General features: G+C 38.4%; 1 protein-coding gene across 1 annotated transcript in view; it reads left to right on the forward strand.

Moving 5' to 3' along the window:
* Positions 1-8,129, forward strand: part of Orc5 (origin recognition complex subunit 5) — a 134,202-nt gene extending 126,073 nt beyond the window's left edge. The window contains exon 14 of the mRNA XM_087206527.1: positions 7,425-8,129. Within this exon, the coding sequence (XP_087062653.1) occupies positions 7,425-7,503 (79 nt within the window). The 3' untranslated portion in view covers positions 7,504-8,129. The remainder of the gene's footprint in view (positions 1-7,424) is intronic.
* Positions 8,130-17,745: the final 9,616 nt, after the last annotated feature.

The following is a 17,745-nucleotide window of genomic DNA, read 5'->3' on the forward strand; positions in this document are numbered from 1 at the left end:
GGATTTCTATCTCAAGCATGCTGAGCTGGTTACACCAGACTACTGTTGCACAAGGCAGCCAGAGCTGGAAACACCGAAGGCCATTAGTACAGAAAGCCTTCAGCAGCCAGGGCTGGTAATATTGAAGGCAGCTAACAGCAGAGAGGCAGGAGATCAACAAAGAAGAACCAGAACCTGCTGTCCCTAGTGGCCAAGAGTTCAAGGAGGGCCACTAATACCACTGTCATTCAAAGTCTAGGCTTGGAAACACTAAAAGAAGTGCATCTTGCCAATTTATGATTTCTACACAAATTGAGCAAGAATCCTCAGATGATTGGAAACATCTTGGAAGCTGGTACAGGGTCCCTCCCCTTTAGAGGATCCTGATGACAAGGGCTGGTAATGGTGGCGGTCATCAGAAGGCTCAAGAACCAGCCTACATTTGATTTCCATCATACATGCAGGGAACTCACTTTAGCTGGTGACACTACCATGACCCTAGGTATAGTTAAATACCAGCCAGATTTTCATTTCTCCTTCTCATATGGATGTCCAATTGACCCAGAATCATTTGACGCAAGAGTACCTTCTTCCTTCTCTGCTGCACTGCCTTTTACCTGAATCAAATGTCCATATGTATGTAGGCAGATCTGTAGCTATGTTCTATTCTTTTTCATTTCTCCTATTAGTCTAGCTTTGTTTCAAGAACACTCTTTTGATTGTAACAGCCTCATATCAAGTGTTAATATTCAGCAGTTTGGCTCTTCAAACTCTACCCTTTTTCTTCAAGATTATCTCAGCTCTTACTAGCTCTTTCTATTTTTATATAAATTTTAGAATCTGTTGGTCATTTTTGACCTTTTGTTTCAATTATAACAGATATGTTCTGGGCATTTTTTCATTTTACCTAAAGCTTTAAATCTCTTATCACAATTCTAAGAACCTCATCTTATCTTTTTTAGGATCTGTGATAATATCCCTTTTTCATTTCTTAATGGTTATTTGTGCTTTCTCTCTTTTTTCCATTCATCCTTCATGCCATTTTTATCAATTTTAGTATTTTTTCCAAAGCATCAACTTTTGCCTTTATTATCTTCTCTTTTGTATTTCTTTCCTTTTAAAAGAATTTTGCTTTTACAGTTATTATTTCTCTATTTCTACTTACTTTATATTTCATTTAACTCTATTTTTGCAGCTTTTTGAGATGGATACTTAGATCACTAATTTCAACCCTCTTTACTTTTCTAATATATACATGTTAAAGTCAATGTATTTCCCTGTAAGCACTGCTTTAGTTTCATCACACATAATTTATTACGTACTGTTTTCATTGTTTTTCATTTCAAGTATATTCTGATTTTTATTGTCATTTCTTCTGGGTCATGTGGATTATGTAGAAGTGTGTAAACATTTGGGAATTTTCTAGTCATAAGGAATTATTGTCTTTGATGTCTGGCTTAACCCACTCTTGTCAGAGAATATGCTAAGTTTGATCTTATGAAAGTTGCTAGAGCAGCATATGTACACGCATATGTTCTGTTTTGATTAATGGAGGTTCAGTTGTTGGGTGCACTCTTCTACATATGACCATTAGGTCAAGGGTATTCATCATCAAGTACTTAATATCAGCTATTATTACGTTGGAGTGTCAGTTTCTTATTTTTAAATTTTTATTTCTCCCTGAAGTTCTCTAGTTATTCTTTTAATTTCTTAAATTTATTAAAGTCATATATAATAAACATCAGGTAAAATAAACATCTATCATATGTTTTATTGTCTTGATTTTTAGTTAAGTCCTATCTTCTTCTCAAATACTGAGATGTTTTTGGTTTGATACCAGGCGCTGTGTGTGAAAAATGGAGAGGAAATCGAAACTGTGGATAATAATGCCATCTTTCTTCTCAGAAAACATTTCTTTCTTCAGAGAGACATTTCAGAAAGTTGGCATTGAGCTATGGCCTCCAGATTACCTTATAATCAGGAATTAAAATGCCTTGAGGTTGGATTTCAGTGTGGTCTATTTTCAGTTTACCCTTTCTCCTACTGTATATCCCTTGGAGCCTCGACTCACTTATACCCCTAGATTCTTCTCTTCACCAAGCTTTTGCTCTCCAGACTGCTAAAATTTCTACTCAACTTCTTACCTCTAGGCTTTCTTCATCTCCCTACATTATTTCCCTCACACATTATAACTCCCTTGTTGTATGTGAACATGTGCGTGTGTGCGTGCGTGTGTGTGTGTGTGTATTTTCCAGGTTCCTAGTTCTCCTTGGGGAGTTTAGTCCAAACAACAAATTTTCCATGATTATAAAAGCAGAACTTCTAGCCCAGAGAATTTTAAGCTAATAAGATAATTTCATCTTTTTCTTACAGTAATTGGTTCAGTAAATACAGATGTATGCCTGCAACTTTGACATATTTGTGAACTAAAAAACAATTGCTATTTTAGTCTTAGAGTGGCTCACTACAGTGCTGTAGATAATTGATGTGGATTTGGGTGGTTATGCTGTGGTTACTACTGCTGCTACAAGAAAAATGTGAAATGTATCCCAGGCTTTGGGACTCACGGTTAGTGAAAGTAGTAAGAGCATGAGGAAAATAGTAGTAAAAACCCAAAGCATCTTGAGAATAACATTAGCAAAAACCTAAAAGGCCCCAATGAAGCTGTCAGGAAGGTGCTAAAGGAAGATATTGTTGGCAGGTACAGAAAAGTGGGCTCTTTCATACAGGAGCAGAATAGAAAATGTAGTAAGTGAATGATCTGGCGAAGGATGTTTTCATGTGGAACACTGATGGTGCTGCCTGGGACTTTTAGTTGCCTGTAGTGAAATGGGACAGGAGAAATGAACCAAAAGGGAACTGTGGGAGGCAGAGTCCTACGATGGGCCCCAGGATCTCAACTCCCTGGCATTGCACCCATGATTAGGTTGTGTTATATTGAGAAGAAATTTTACACATGTACCTCCCAATCAGCTCACTTTGATTTAATCAAATGGAAATTATCCTCAGTTGGTCTGACCCAGCCAGGTGACCCCTTAAGAAGGACCAGTCCCATTTTATGAGGAGATATGAAAGACATAAGAACTATAAAAGGCCACAAGGCAAAGACTCAAAGGTATCTTCTAAGGGCTAAGAGCAGCAGGAAAGAGGGACCTCAGTTACACAGTGAGAAAACAGTTGCTACCATCAACCTGAGGTAACTTGGAAGTAGAGCTTTCCCTGTTGAGCCTCCAGATAAGGCTGCAGCTGGTTAACACATTGCTTTCAGCCTGTGAGACCTTGAACAGAAGATTGAGCTAAAATGTGCTAGACTCCTAATCCAGAGAAACTATGAGAAAATCAGTTTGCATTGCTTTAAACTGCTAAATTTGTGGTGATTTGTTATAGCCATGAATTGCTTAACAACAGGTAATTTTTCTAAGAGCTGGATTGTTGGATGATTCTCTCATTGTGTGAACATGGTAGAGTATACTTGCACAAACTAAGATGGGTTACAGTGTCAATATAACATAATAGGACTCTTGCTTTACATGATTGTACTCAGAAATAGAACATTAACATGGCAGCTGTTCAATTTTCAAGCAAAACTTAGAGGAAATATAAATAAGTCAAGATTTCTTACATTTGAAAATGAAAGTATTGGCCGGATGGATAGTACACTCTGGGAGGCTGAGGCAGGAGAATTTCAAGTTTGAGCCCAGACTGGGCAACCTAGCAATTTAGAAAGACTGGGTCTTAAGATGAAAAACCAAAAATGTGGCTGGGGATGTGGCTCAATAGCAGTACCTTGGGTTCAATCCCCAGTACCACAAAAAAAGAAAAAAAGTGTATCTTTTCTCAATCTCTTAAAATTCTTAAAATATTCTCCAATTAAGAAATGGCTTCCAGGGCTGGGTATGTAGTTCAGTGGTAAAGTACCTGGTTGGTGTGCAAAAAAAAAAAGAAAAAAGAAAAAGAGAAGAAAAAAAGAATGAAAGAAAAAAGAGAGAAGAAGGAAGGAAGGAAGGAAGGAAGGGCTTCCAAGGCAAAAATTAAATCCAGAATGTGCCTATACGGATTCTAGTTGAACGTCAGAATTTAAGGAGGATCTTCACCCACTCTTCAATAGACAGAAGCCCTTCTGAGGACCTTAAGGATCTGCCTCACAGACTCTCTGCTAAGCAATGGGCTTCTTAGAATTTTACCAGTCTGTCACACAACAGTTTCATAAGCACTCCAAGGTGGAAGAGAACTTATATTAAAAGATTTGAGGTTGTGACTTTCTTAATTCATTTGTAAAGGGACTGAACTTTAATGTGATTTATTGAAAACCCACAAAATATCTAAAAGAATTGTTCTGATGAAAGTACTATCAGCTTGAATTAACAAACAGGAATAATACAGCATCAGTCCCAAGGAGTGGTAATGAGCTTTCATTAAGAAATTTCACAACACGTGCCTGGATGTTTTTCAGAATTGCTGTGGACCAGTGAATTCTGTGTGCCATCCTTTGGGTTTTTCCCTTTTCCCAACTTCATCCTGTGAGTCAACTTCCTGACTTCTCTCTCCTCTATGATGACCAACAGCAAAAATGAACCAGAGCCTGTTATATTTTGCATGAAAGCCCATGGTCTCTGAAGAACTCACTCTGCTGAAGGATAAGACATTTTTGTCTCAAGGCTTTGTACTTCAGATGAATTTTCTTGTTCAGGTGCTTTCAGGACTTCCGTAGGCTTCTTCAAATGTGAAGAGGATAAGTAGGGAATGGGTGGGGAGGAAACTGACCTGTTGGCGCTTCAGTTTTTGGCTTTAGTATTTCCTGTCCCTGTCTTTGAGGATGAGAATGTGAGAATGAGCATGTATGTGGGCTTGTGTTGCTGCAGGTATGCATGCAAGTAAAGCCATCATTTTGACCAACTTGAAATGAGGCCACTGACAAACTGCTCTCCCTAAGTTTTATGATGGGATCAAATGCTGCCATAACAACTAGCCACTTAAGTAGACAGCTGCTTGGATGTGTTTCTTTGGATGCCTTTCTAAGAAGACGTTCAAGTGACTCTTCCCCAACTTTTCTTCCCCAACCTTATATGCCCTTTCTTCCAGTAGAAGAACAAAATCCACTTCCCCTTTGTAACCAAATCTACCACCCTTCTTTGAAGAAAAAACAAACAGTCCCGTTGTCAAGTAGGAGCATAGAAGAAAGAGAGGTGCTCACCTCAGACATAGCATGAGTCTAATTTTGCTTGTCTTGCCTTCAGCATAGTATCTCTGTGGGCTACTGACTTACTAATCACCCCCAGCACCCCACATGAAGGCACTACATTCCTAGGTGTCCTCTGACCAAACTGCATAATTCTCCCTCTGATAACCCTAATAAAAAGTGTCTACTTTTACAAAATCAAAGAGCCAGAGAAGGGAGTTTTCTAAAATGTGTTGTGTGTGTTTTTCCTTTCCTGAGGGAAAACCTGTTCAACTTTGGGTTTCACCACTCATAAATTATCAAGTTATTTCTCACTTATGGCATAAATATCAGTCTGGTTGGATATGCACCCACACATCAGCTGAGACTGAAGAGAGCTAAATTTACAAAACATTAAATCAATAAGCATGTGTGAATGGGTAAACAGCGTGACATCCCATAACTTAATAAGGCCACTGCATTACTGTTAATCATCTGTTTTGCAACTTCTGAAGTTTTTCCTTCTAATTTTATAGTGTTGCTAGAATGGATAAGTGAAATGCCCTCTATCAGAAGAAGTGGATACTGTACTTCAAAATAGAAAATAAGAAATTATCCCAGGAGATAAAGCCATAATAGTTCAAAAGTGCTATAAGCATTGAAAGATGCTAGATTTGTAAGGAAGAAATGATAAATATGGCTCACTTTCCTTATTTCTGTTAATGAGAAACCCAGAACAGACAGGGCTGCCAGATGCCTCTCATGTAAACACCAATCCTCCAGATGGGGAGTGGAGAGTTGGATAGGAACACATTAGTGAAAATAGAATTTCTCCTCTCTCCCCTGTTCTAGGGCTTCCCCCAAAACACATCTTCAAACCTGTAAGGACAGATTGACAATCCTCTTTCATTAAAAAAATTAAATCTTTCTGTAGAGGAGTATTCACCCCACCATGAAAATCCTTTTACATTAATTACTAAACAGATGTCATAAGCAGACAGTTTGGAGCATTTGCATTAGGATTTTATGGTGCCTAGAACTGCTGATGCCCAGGCACAGTACTAGAGAGAATCAACAGCAGATAACAGATGACTGCTCTAAGGTCACGGGAGCTCTGCTCCTGGCTGTTCTTGTGTAATTGCAAAGGACTACAGTGTGGGGACAGCCAAGCTGCCAGGCAAAACCCAGAGGCCTCTGGACTTGGAGCTGGCAGGGTGGAAGGTGGGAGTGAGAAGAGAGATGGAAAACATGGCACCAATTAGAACTGGAAGACAGAACCAACTGCCTGAAGAGGACTGGAGCTGCTGAATGGGTTCCAGCCTCTCTACTCACTCATCTGCCCACATTTAGACCTGAAATAAATACTGTGTGTTGACTTCCTTCCCTCTCTCTCTACCACTATTACCACAAATAAACAGCTTCCAGGCAGCTTTTTAAGGATAGGACTAGGCAAGAAAATATAGAAGGAAATCCATATCAGATTCTTAGAAAAGCCACGTAGGGCATTTTAACATGGGAAAGGACAGCAAATCATATGACTAATACTAGAAACATGAATACAAAGTCCAAAATAAACAGACTATCTCATCCCTAGTAAATATGAGATAATTTAGGAAAGACAAGAGAATTAGAAAAAGGTAAGCAAAATGGAAATTATATTCTCAAAGAGATTCAAGAAGGTATTTTTAAGTGTATGCATGGTGATTTGTGCGGTTGTTTATTTTGCCATACTGGAGGCTGAATGAACCTAAGGCCTTTGCCCTGAGCTACATGCCCAGCCCCCATTGCCCCCTTGTTGGAGACAGGGTCTTGCTAAGTTACTTAATTGCTCAGGTTGGGCTCAGATTTGTGAGCCTTCTTCCTCAGCCTCCAAGAGTGCTGAGACTTTAGGGGTGTATGTTTTTAAAATGCATGAAATGTCTCAAGGACAATACCTGAGAAACTAATAGCTCTTATTTCTAGGGCCGGAAGCCAAGTGAGCGAGAGAGTTTATTTGTCACTATACATCTGTTTATCTGAGTTTTTATTCCAGATGAATGCATTATAATTTAAGATTAAGTTAATAAATTAATATATTCAAAGATTAAGAACATGTTGTTATGTAAAAGGTACAATTGAACAAAGAAATATGAGAAATTAAAGAATCCTTGATAAAGTAATAGAAGTTTTGGATAACAGAGCAAATATACAAGGAGACAGAAAACCTTGGTAGTGAGAGCTTCATTTATTAAAAACAGGAAAAGAAACAGCAAGATAGTGGCTAAGATCTTCTGTGATTGTCTTTCAGAGACACACCCAGTTGGGCAATTGGACAAGTACCGCAGGAGCTAAGGAAATCAAGTGAGAGACCATGTGCCTGCTTTTAGCATAACAAAGTGAAAATAGGCCTTGAAGTTGCCCTCTGAACTCCAAGCAACATGGAGAGAGACACCTCCAACTTGAGGGAGGAGGAGAGGATGAAGTCCAGACCTTACACTAGAAAGGCCCATGACTCCTACTGGCAGGCCAATACTTGCGGACTGAGCTACTGACAATGTGTTAGGAAGGGAGCTGACAGCTCCCCTCCCCATCCCCCTACCTCCCACCCCCTGCAACCTGCAGCCCCAGGACAAGAAGCAGATCCCACCTGCTGAGGAGCAGGGGACAGGGCACCAAACATGGCCCATGGCTTTGTCTCAGAGCCCAGTACCACAGCCCCCACAGTGAGACTCAGCACCCAGGAGAAATCTAAGGTGGTTAGGGTGGAGTTTCTACTTGAGTAGCTTTGGGATCTGCCCCATGGATCAGTGGAACACATTTCTAGGTAAGTCTGAGCAGATCACAGTCATTGGGGTCTGACTAGTCCCTCGCCCCTGTGTTTCTCTGCTCTGCTTCCAGCTGCCATAAACTAGGAGCTTTGTTCTACCATGCACTTCTACCATGATGTTTCTGCCTTGGAGCCAGCTGATCATGTACTGAAACTGTGAGCAAAATTAAATTTTTCCTTCTTTAATTTGTGAGTGTCACTTATTGCATCTCAGCAATGGAAAACTGATGAATACAAAACTGAAGGCTCTGTACTCAGGCCAGAACTGACAAATGGAACCTCTAGACCACCCCAGCCTAAGGTGGAGAACTGCATGCCAGTGTGACAAACTTGAATAATACGAGCTCTCCTCTTGAGACTATGAAGGCCCCTGTAGCTATGAAACTCAAGTGCAACCCAGCTTAGCATCAGCTTTGATGGCCAATGGATTAGCTCCACCAACCTTGGGCAACACAGCCACTGTCAGGCCAGTACTCACAGATGGGGCTCTAGAACTGTCCTTGTACCAGACACAATGGCGTGGACTTGTGTCTCAATGATCTGTAGGATTCTGCACAGGCAGAGTCACTGTGGATGGTCTGGCTCTAGGCTTATATGTCAAATCTGTCACCATATATACTGTCAAGCTGTGTCACATCCTGAGCCCATAACCTACCAAGGTCAACATAGCACTGGGGTAGGAACGAGGCTCTGATGTGGGTCCTGTTGTATCCTTAAGACTGTACAGGTCCTTGCAGCTGTGACTGAGCTGGACCCAGCTTAGCATTAGCCTTCAAAAGACTGCCTTCACCAACACTACCCAAACTTCAGGCGGCATAGTCTCCATTCACTAGGGGTAGGGCAGGTTAAAAAGCACAAGGTTTTGTAGTGAAACTGAGTGCTGGGCTGGTAAAACTAACATAGGACAGATCCTAAGAGCCTTCATCCTTAGGTCTGCCTGTGGACAAAGCCTCTGGAACAGCTCCAGTGTCAGAAGAAGACATGCATTCCCAGTCTATCAGCATCTACTAGCATCACCTGTGGCTGACTACAGTGTTCTTGCCATAAATCTGCCTCAGCAATAGGCAGCCCTTAGCAGTATGGACCGGGGATCGAACTCGGGAACTTGCGCTTGCAAGGCAGGCACGGGAACCATTGAGCTAAATCTCCAGGCCCTTTCTCCTGGTTCTTTTTGAACAACACATCAACAGTATTTGGGGGACAAATTTGGGTTGTCCTTATGCACTGAAACAGTTGAAACATACCAATAATGGGCTCCCACTAAATCTGAACCTGGGCTCCAGTCAATGTTGAAACAGTGAGACTGACCACAGGATCAGAGAAAATAAACAGACTCCTAAGAACTTCTGGAAAGACAGGGATGAACAAAGCCAGATTAGGAAGACTGAAATAAACAGCTGATCTTTTAATGCACAGATGATGCTGCACACCTGCGAGGATCAAAAATTTTGAGGAAACCATGGTCTCACTTAGCAATCAAAATAAGGTGCTAGAAACTGGCCAGGTAGTAATCAGTGGAGAAAATCCCAGATAGAGAATTTAAAACAGCTAGTTTAAAGAAACTTAGCTTAGGCTGGGAATTTAGCTCAGTGGTTTCGTCCCCTGTCGCACAACCGCAAGGACCTGAGTTTGATCCCCAATACCAAAAAAAAAAAAAAAAAAAGAAACTTAACTTAAAGAAAACACAGAGAAATGCTGCAATATTCTAACAGAAACTTAACAAAGAGATACAGTAGAAGCAATTTTTAAAAACCCAAAAGAAATTTTTTTAATTTTAATTTTTTATTATAAACAGTTGTAGAAACAGGAATTTGCCCCTAAAGATGTTAGATTTAATAGCTTAGAGAGTGGATATTAATTTTATTTATTTATTTATTTTTCCATTAAGTTTATTGGTACATTTTAGGTATAAAATACAGTTACTTCATCACCAGGATCTTGTACCTTTACATGATGTATCTTGGTTCTTATTTTTCCCCGTCTCACTCTCCACCCTTCCCTATTTGCAAAGACTTTGTTTCCATTTTTTTTCCGTTTCTCATATTTTTTCTTTTCCTTTCTTTCCTTTCCCCTACTTCTCCCACTTCCCCTACTCCTTAAGACCTTTTCTTCCTATTACACAATATCAACTCTACATTGTTTTAATTACAATATCAAAATTTAGAAGACATTACCACAGATTTTACAGAAATTAAAAGGATATAGAAAGCATATTACAAAAATCTTTTTTGAAATAAATTTGACAACTTCTAAGAAGTATCTTGGAAGACAAATTAATGAAACTGACTCTGGAGGAAATATGAAACTTGATTCCTAGCTTGAAAACCTACCTATATGACAACAACAGGCTCATATACATTTTAACTAATGAATTATATCAAACATTTAAAGGAGAAAAAAGAAGGAACACTTCTTCCCTCATTTTAGGAAATCAACATTGTGCTAATACTAAAACTGGATAAAGATAATAGAAAAAAAAGTATGAACATAGATAAAAATTTGTTTAACAAAACAAACTATTAGAAGTCAGATCTGGAAGTATGTAGAAAGTGTTTTTGTTAATAGGGATGGCAGTGTTGGTTCAGCATTGGAAGATCCACCCCCAAGAGTCATCATTTTAACAGAGGAAAGGAAAAAGCCATATGATCCTGTCACATATGATCCTGGACTAAATTCTACAGCTGCTCATGGTAAAAGCTATCAGGAGACTAGAAGTAGAACAGAACCTTTTCAACAGATTAAAGACATGTACTCCATACTTCCAGCGAGAACGCCTTATATGAATGGAGAAGATACAATGCTTTCTCCCTAAGGTGGGGAACAAGGGCAGATATGCCTACTCTTCATCTGTCCATTAAACTTTGAAACATAGGCCCAAATCAAAATAGTTTGGCAATGAAAGGAAACAATTAGCATCAGATTGGCAAGGTAGAAGTAAAATCTTAATATGTAGATGAAATGATCATCTACAGAGAAAATACTAAGAAATCTCTAGGAGTCCCTAGAACTTGTATCTGAATTTAGCAGGATTAGAAAACACAAAGTATATATAAAAATTCAGTTCTATGTATACTTGCTATAAATGAGGAATTGGATATTGAAATTTGAAAGTTATGTAGGAGTACAAAGGACCCAGAAAAGTAAAAAGAAAAAAAAACAGTGTTGGAAGACATTTATTGCCTAATTTTAAGACTTCCTTTAAAGCTACAGTAATCAAGGCAGTGTTGGCATAAGGAAAGACATATACATCATTGGAATAAAACAGAAAATATAAAATTAGAACTACACACTGAGTTTTGAAAGATTATTTAACATTAACATTTTATAGAACATAAACTCAACTCAAAAGCAGAGGAAAAGATAGTGTTTTCAGTAAATGGTACCAGAACACCTGGTATCCATATGTAAAAATTAACCTCAACCCTTTATTTCCATACATAAAAATAACTTGAAAGGATCTATGAACCTAAATATGAAAGACTAAAAGTATAAAACTTTAAGAAGAAATTATAAGGGAAAATGTTCATGAATTTAGGATAGGCAAGAAAGTCCTAGGGTACAAAAAAGATGATGTATAAAAGAAAAAAATTGATAAATGAGATTCCATTGAAATTTAGAACTTTAAATGACATCGTTAAGAAAAGGAAAATTAGTCCTTAAACAGACCATATTTATAATATGTATAACCTATGTCCAGACTATATAAAGAACACTTACAGCTCATTAATAGACAACCCAATTAAAAATTAGACACAACCCCACTGCAGACAGGCAGGTCTGCCGACGCCGTAGCAATGTCACGAGACGCGCGGAAAGCACCGAATCAGCCCGTGCCCCGGCAGCAATCCACTGGAGGCTCCCCCACCCCCCGCTCCTCTGTACAGACACCTGGTTCCACACTACAAAGATGCAGAGGACACCGGACCACCAGACCACAGTACTGGGTAAGTTGGAGTCATCTTCACCTCCCATCAGGACCGGGACTATCTTTAGGGGAAGGGCAGCTGGAACCTGCAATACAACTCTGTAGAGTTCAACCCTATGGGAGGACAGGGAGCTCACCTTGGGACATGCAGCCAGAAATCTGCCTTAATCTCATGGGTCTGTGACTAGCTTGCTGAGACTCATTGACTTATATCTGCACACTGCAACCCACATTGTCTATTGTGACAGCAGAGGCATACCCTGAAAGAGGCCCTTCATCTTAATGGTTATTTTTTATTCCCAAAATTAGTTTTATTATTTTGTTTTTTTCTCTTTTCTTTTCTTTTGCTCCTCTTATCTTTAATTTTTTCCCTACTCTTTGCAAATATTTGTTTTTCTCTCCTTTTTTTCTTTTATTTTTTTCTTTCTTTTCTCTTTCCTTTCTCTCTCACTTACACTCACTCTCTTGCTCTCCCACATTGTTCATCTTCCCTTTTTGTCCCTGTTTGGGTCCTCATTCAGAGTTCTTCTTTATTTTCCTATTATTCTCTTTTTTTCCTTCTCACCTGTGTCCTCTGACCACACTGCTAACCTTCCCCTATCCTTCTTCCCATCTATCCCTCCCTCCCCAACCCCTTCTAACTCCCCATCCCAAAGAGTAAAGTTGTTACATTAAAGAGTTTATTCACTATATGTTGGGTTGGACCTCAATCTTGATTTAAGTCACACAGCTAAAGGTGATAGATTAATAACTACCAGAAAGTGTCATTTTCAAAGATGTACTTGATGCAATGGTGTTGCTGATTGTATCACTGGGGCTAAGGTGTTGATATTGATCTAATCAATGAACCTTACTAGTATAAGGAAAATGAGATAGCCTTAGAGTCATTAGAGACTCAAAACTTAAAGACCAGCTATATCTGGAAGACACCTCTGAGAAGCAATCATTCCATAAGGGTTCTAATTACAAGCAACAAAGATACCTACAATAAACAATTTCAAACTATCAACCCAGGAGTTAAACCAAGGACAGCACCAAAAACAAAAATGAGAAGACATTTAAACAAGGCATAAACTCAGACTTCCACCCCACCAAGGGTAAATTCTGGGGGAAATGAGATGGAAAAGTCCCATAACCAACCACTTGGATACCCTGAACTGATAGCACAGGAAGTAACAAAACAGATGAATGAGGCTCTAGAAAAATTCAAAGCAGAAATAATCTCCCAGATATCCGCAGAGATGGTGAGCAGAGTGAAAGACATGATTAGAGGATCTAGAACAGAAACAGATAAAAAAATAGATGAGCTCAGAAACATGCTGGAAGCCATGAATACCCAGCATAAGAAAGAAATGGAAACCATGATCACCCAAGATAAGAAAGAAATGGAATCCATGAAACAGATTCAAACAGATATTCAGGAGATCAAAAACTCCATTGAAAGTATCCACAGCAGATTAAGGGAATCTGAAGATATAACATCAGATATAGAAGACAGGATCGTGGTTAGAGATTTCTTAAAAATAGTAAGGGACCACGAGAAATCAATCCAACAACCCCTAGACAATGGAAAGAAGAATAACATAAGACTGATAGGAGTCCATGAAAAAACAGAAGAAAGCACAATTGACATAAAAAAACTGTTCACAGAAGTAATAGTGGAAAACTTCCCAGACAGAGGTAGAGAATTGGACATACAGATAAGTAAGGCACATAGAACTTCAACTAACCATGATCAAAAAAAAATCTACATCTAAACATATAATAGTCAAGATCCCAGAAACCCAACAGAAAAACAAAAATCCTACAAGCAGTTAAGAGAAAAGAAACAAATCACCTACAAAGGAAAGCCCATCAGAATCACAGCAGACTTCTAAACATAAACCCTCAAATCAAGGAGAGCCTGGAGTGAAGTATTTCAAGCCCTAAAAGAAAATAACTTCCAACCTAGACTGTTGTATCCTGGAAAATTATCTTTCAAAATTGATGGGGAAATTAGATACTTCCATGACAAAGAACACCTGAGAAATTTCATGAACACCAAACCAGCACTACAAGCAATTCTAAATAATATCCTAGAATAAAGCAATGAAGGTCACAACTCCATGAGGCCCAACAGAGAGAAGCCACCAGGCAAGGTAAGAAGCTAAAGGGAAAGGGGGAAAAAATAAGAAATAAAAGAGCTAACAAAAGTAAAACATCATGACAAGGATAAATCAATATCTATCAATTATAACCATCAATGTTAATGGCCTCAATTCACCAATCAAAAGAAATAGACTGGCAGAATGGATTAAAAAGGAAAATGCAACAATATACTGTATACAAGAAACACACCTAACTCAAAAAGAAACTCATAGACTGAAAGTAAAAGGATGGAAAATACTTCTCCTTGCCACAGGAACACAGAAGAAAGCAGGGGTAGCAATCTTATTTGCATACAAAGTAGATTTCAAACCAAAACTAAGAGAGACAAAGATGGTCACTACATACTTGTGAAGGGAGCAATCCAAGAGGAAGAGATGACAATCCTAAATATATATGCACCAAATACAAATGCCCCCAACTATACAAAACAAATATTAATAGACATGAAAAACAAAATAAACACTAACACAATTGTAGTGGGGGACCTCAATACCCCACTATCACAAATAGACAGATCATCTAGACAAAAAGTTAACAAATAAATTCTAGAACTGAACCAAGCTATTGAACAAATGGGCTTAATAGATGTTTACAGAGTGTTCCACCCCACAAAATTGGAATACACATTCTTTTCGGCTGCACAAGGATCATTCTCCAGAATATACCACATGCTAGCTCATAGGACATATCTAAGTAAATGTAAAAGAATTGAAGTTACCCCCTGTATATTATCAGACCATACTCCAATGAAATTGGAGATCAATAACATAAGAAACCGCAAAACCCCAACAAACACATGGAAACTGAATAACACCCTCTTGAATAACCAATGGGTCACAGCAGTAATTAAAGAAGAGATTAAACAGTTTCTACAAGTAAATGAAAATGCCATTACAACTTACAGGAATCTATGGGACACAATGAAAGCAGTTCTACGCGGGAAATTCATAGCAGTGAATGCCCATATTAGGAAAACAGAGAAAACTCAGATAAATAACCTAATGCAGAACCTCAAGCTCCTAGAAAAAGAAGAGCACAATAAATTCAAAGCTTGTACAAGAGAGGAAATTATAAAGATTCAGGCAGAAATCAATGCAATGGAGACTAAGAGAACAATACAAAAAATCAATGAATCAAAGAGTTGGTTTTTTGAAAGAATAAATAAAATTGATAAACCTTTAGCCAGCCTTATCAAAAAAAAGGAAAGAGAAGGCATAAATACATGTCATTAAGAATGAAAAAAGTGAAGTCACAACAGATCCAACAGAAATCCAGAGGATCATCAATACCTACTTTGAGAACCTCTACTCCAATAAAAAGGAAAACACAGAAGAAATGGGCAGATTCCTAGATACATACAAATTGCCAAAGTTAAATGAAGAAGATATAGAAATTCTAAACACCCCAATTACAATGAGTGAAATTGAAAATGTAATAAAATATTCACCAACAAAGAAAAGCCCAGGTCTGGATGGCTTCACTGCTGAATTTTACAAGACATTTAAAGAAGAACTAATGCAATTACTCTTTAAACTCATCAAGGAAAGTGAAAGGGAAGCAATACTTCCAAATTCATTCCTGGAAGCAAGTGTTACTTTGATTCCAAAACCAGGGAAAGACCCAACCCAGAAAGAGAACTACAGGCCAATCTCTCTAATGAACATAGATGCAAAAATCCTCAACAAGATACTGGCAAACAGAATACAGAGGGTCATCAAGAAGATCATACACCCTGACCAAGTTGGATTTATCCCAGGGATGCAAGGATGGTTCAACATTCATAAATCAATAAATGTAATACACCATATTAACAGAGTCAAGGACAAAAACCATATAATCATCTCAATAGATGCAGAAAAAGCATTCGACAAAATCCAGCACCCATTCATGATAAAAACCCTACAGAAAATTGGAATAGAAGGTCTTTATCTTAACCTGAGTAAGGCTGTCTATGAAAAACCAACAGCCAACATCATATTAAATGGTCAAAAGCTGAAAACTTTCACTCTAAAATAAGGAACAAGACAGAGATGCCCACTATCACCACTCCTGTTCAGTATAGTTCTGGAAACATTAGCCACAGCAATTAGAAAAGAGAAAGAAATAAAAGGAATAAAGATAGGAAAGGAAGAATTTAAACTGTTATTATTTGCTGATGATATACTTTACATAGAAGACCCAAAAAAACTCTGCCCAAAGACTTCTAGACTTAATTGACAGATTCAGTAGAGTAGCTGGATACAAGGTCAACACTCAAAAAATAATAGCCTTCTTGTGCACAAATAACAGACTCACTGAGAGAGAAATTAGGGAAGCAATTCCTTTTACAATAGCATCCAAAAAAATAAAATATCTAGGAATCAATCTAACAAGGAAACAAAAGACCTCTACACAGAAAGCTACAGCACTCTGAAAAAAGAGATTGAAGAGGATACAAGAAAATGGAAAGACATCCCTTGCTCCTGGGTAGGAAGAACCAATATAGTGAAAAGGGCCATACTTCCAAAACTACTATATAGATTCAATGAAATGCCAATTGAAATTCCAATATACTTCACAGAACTAGAGAAAACAATCCAAAAATTCATTTGGAACCATAAGAGACCTAGAATAGCTAAAGCAATTCTAAAGCAACAGAGACATGGCTGGGGGTATCACAATCCCCAATTTGAAACTATACTACAAAGCTACTTTGATAAAATCAGCATGGTACTGGCAAAGGAACAGACCTGGGGATCAGTGGAATAGATTAGAAGATTCAGAAACAACTCCAGACATGCTCTGCCACCTCATCTTTGACAAAGGAGCCAACCACCATCATTGGAGGAAAGATAGCCTCTTTAATAAATGGTGTTGGAAAAACTGGATTTCAACCTGCCAAAGATTGAAACTAGACCCATACCTATCACCATGCACTAAACTAAGATCGAAGTGGATTAAAGATATAAATATAAAGACAGAGACACTAAACTTGCTGGAAGATAAGTTAGGTAGAACTCTTGAAGACATTGGCATAGGAAAAGACTTCATGAACCAAACCTCAGCAGCACGGAAACTAGTGGAAAGAATCAACAACTGGGATCTCATCTTATTAAAAAGCTTCTGCACTGCAAAAGAAACTACCAACAGAGCTAACAGACAACCTACAATATAGGAAAAAAATTTTAACAGCTGTACCTCAGACAAAGGACTACTATCTAAAATATATAAAGAATTGAAAAAAATCAGACCCCTCCCAAATTCCAAGACCCAATTCAAAAATGGGCATCTGAAATGAACAGACATTTCTCAGACAAAGAAGTAAAAGCAGCAAACAAATATATGAAAAAATGTTCAACATCACTCGTCATTTGAGACATGCAGATGAAAACAACACTGAGATTCCATCTCATCCCAGAAAGAATGGCTGCTATCAAGAAATCAACAAATAACAAATGCTGGTGGGGTTGTGGGGAGAAAGGAACCCTTCTCCATTGCTGGTGAGAGTGCAGACTGGTGCAACCACTGTGGAAATCAGTATGGAGATACCTCAAAAAACTAGGACTAGAGGTCCCATTTGACCCAGCTATTCCCCTGCTGGGTATCTTCCCAAAAGAATTAAAAGCATCATACCACAGTGATATATGTGCATCCATGTTCATAGTGGCACATTTGTAATAGCGAAAGCTTGGAAGCAGCCCAAGTGCCCATCAACTGGAAACTGGATAAAGAAAATGTGTTTTTTTTATA

This window comes from Heterocephalus glaber, unplaced genomic scaffold, assembly GCF_053883595.1.
Source record: "Heterocephalus glaber isolate CG9 unplaced genomic scaffold, H.glaber_assembly_v1.0 deba00000676, whole genome shotgun sequence".
Classification (NCBI taxonomy): domain Eukaryota; kingdom Metazoa; phylum Chordata; class Mammalia; order Rodentia; family Bathyergidae; genus Heterocephalus; species Heterocephalus glaber.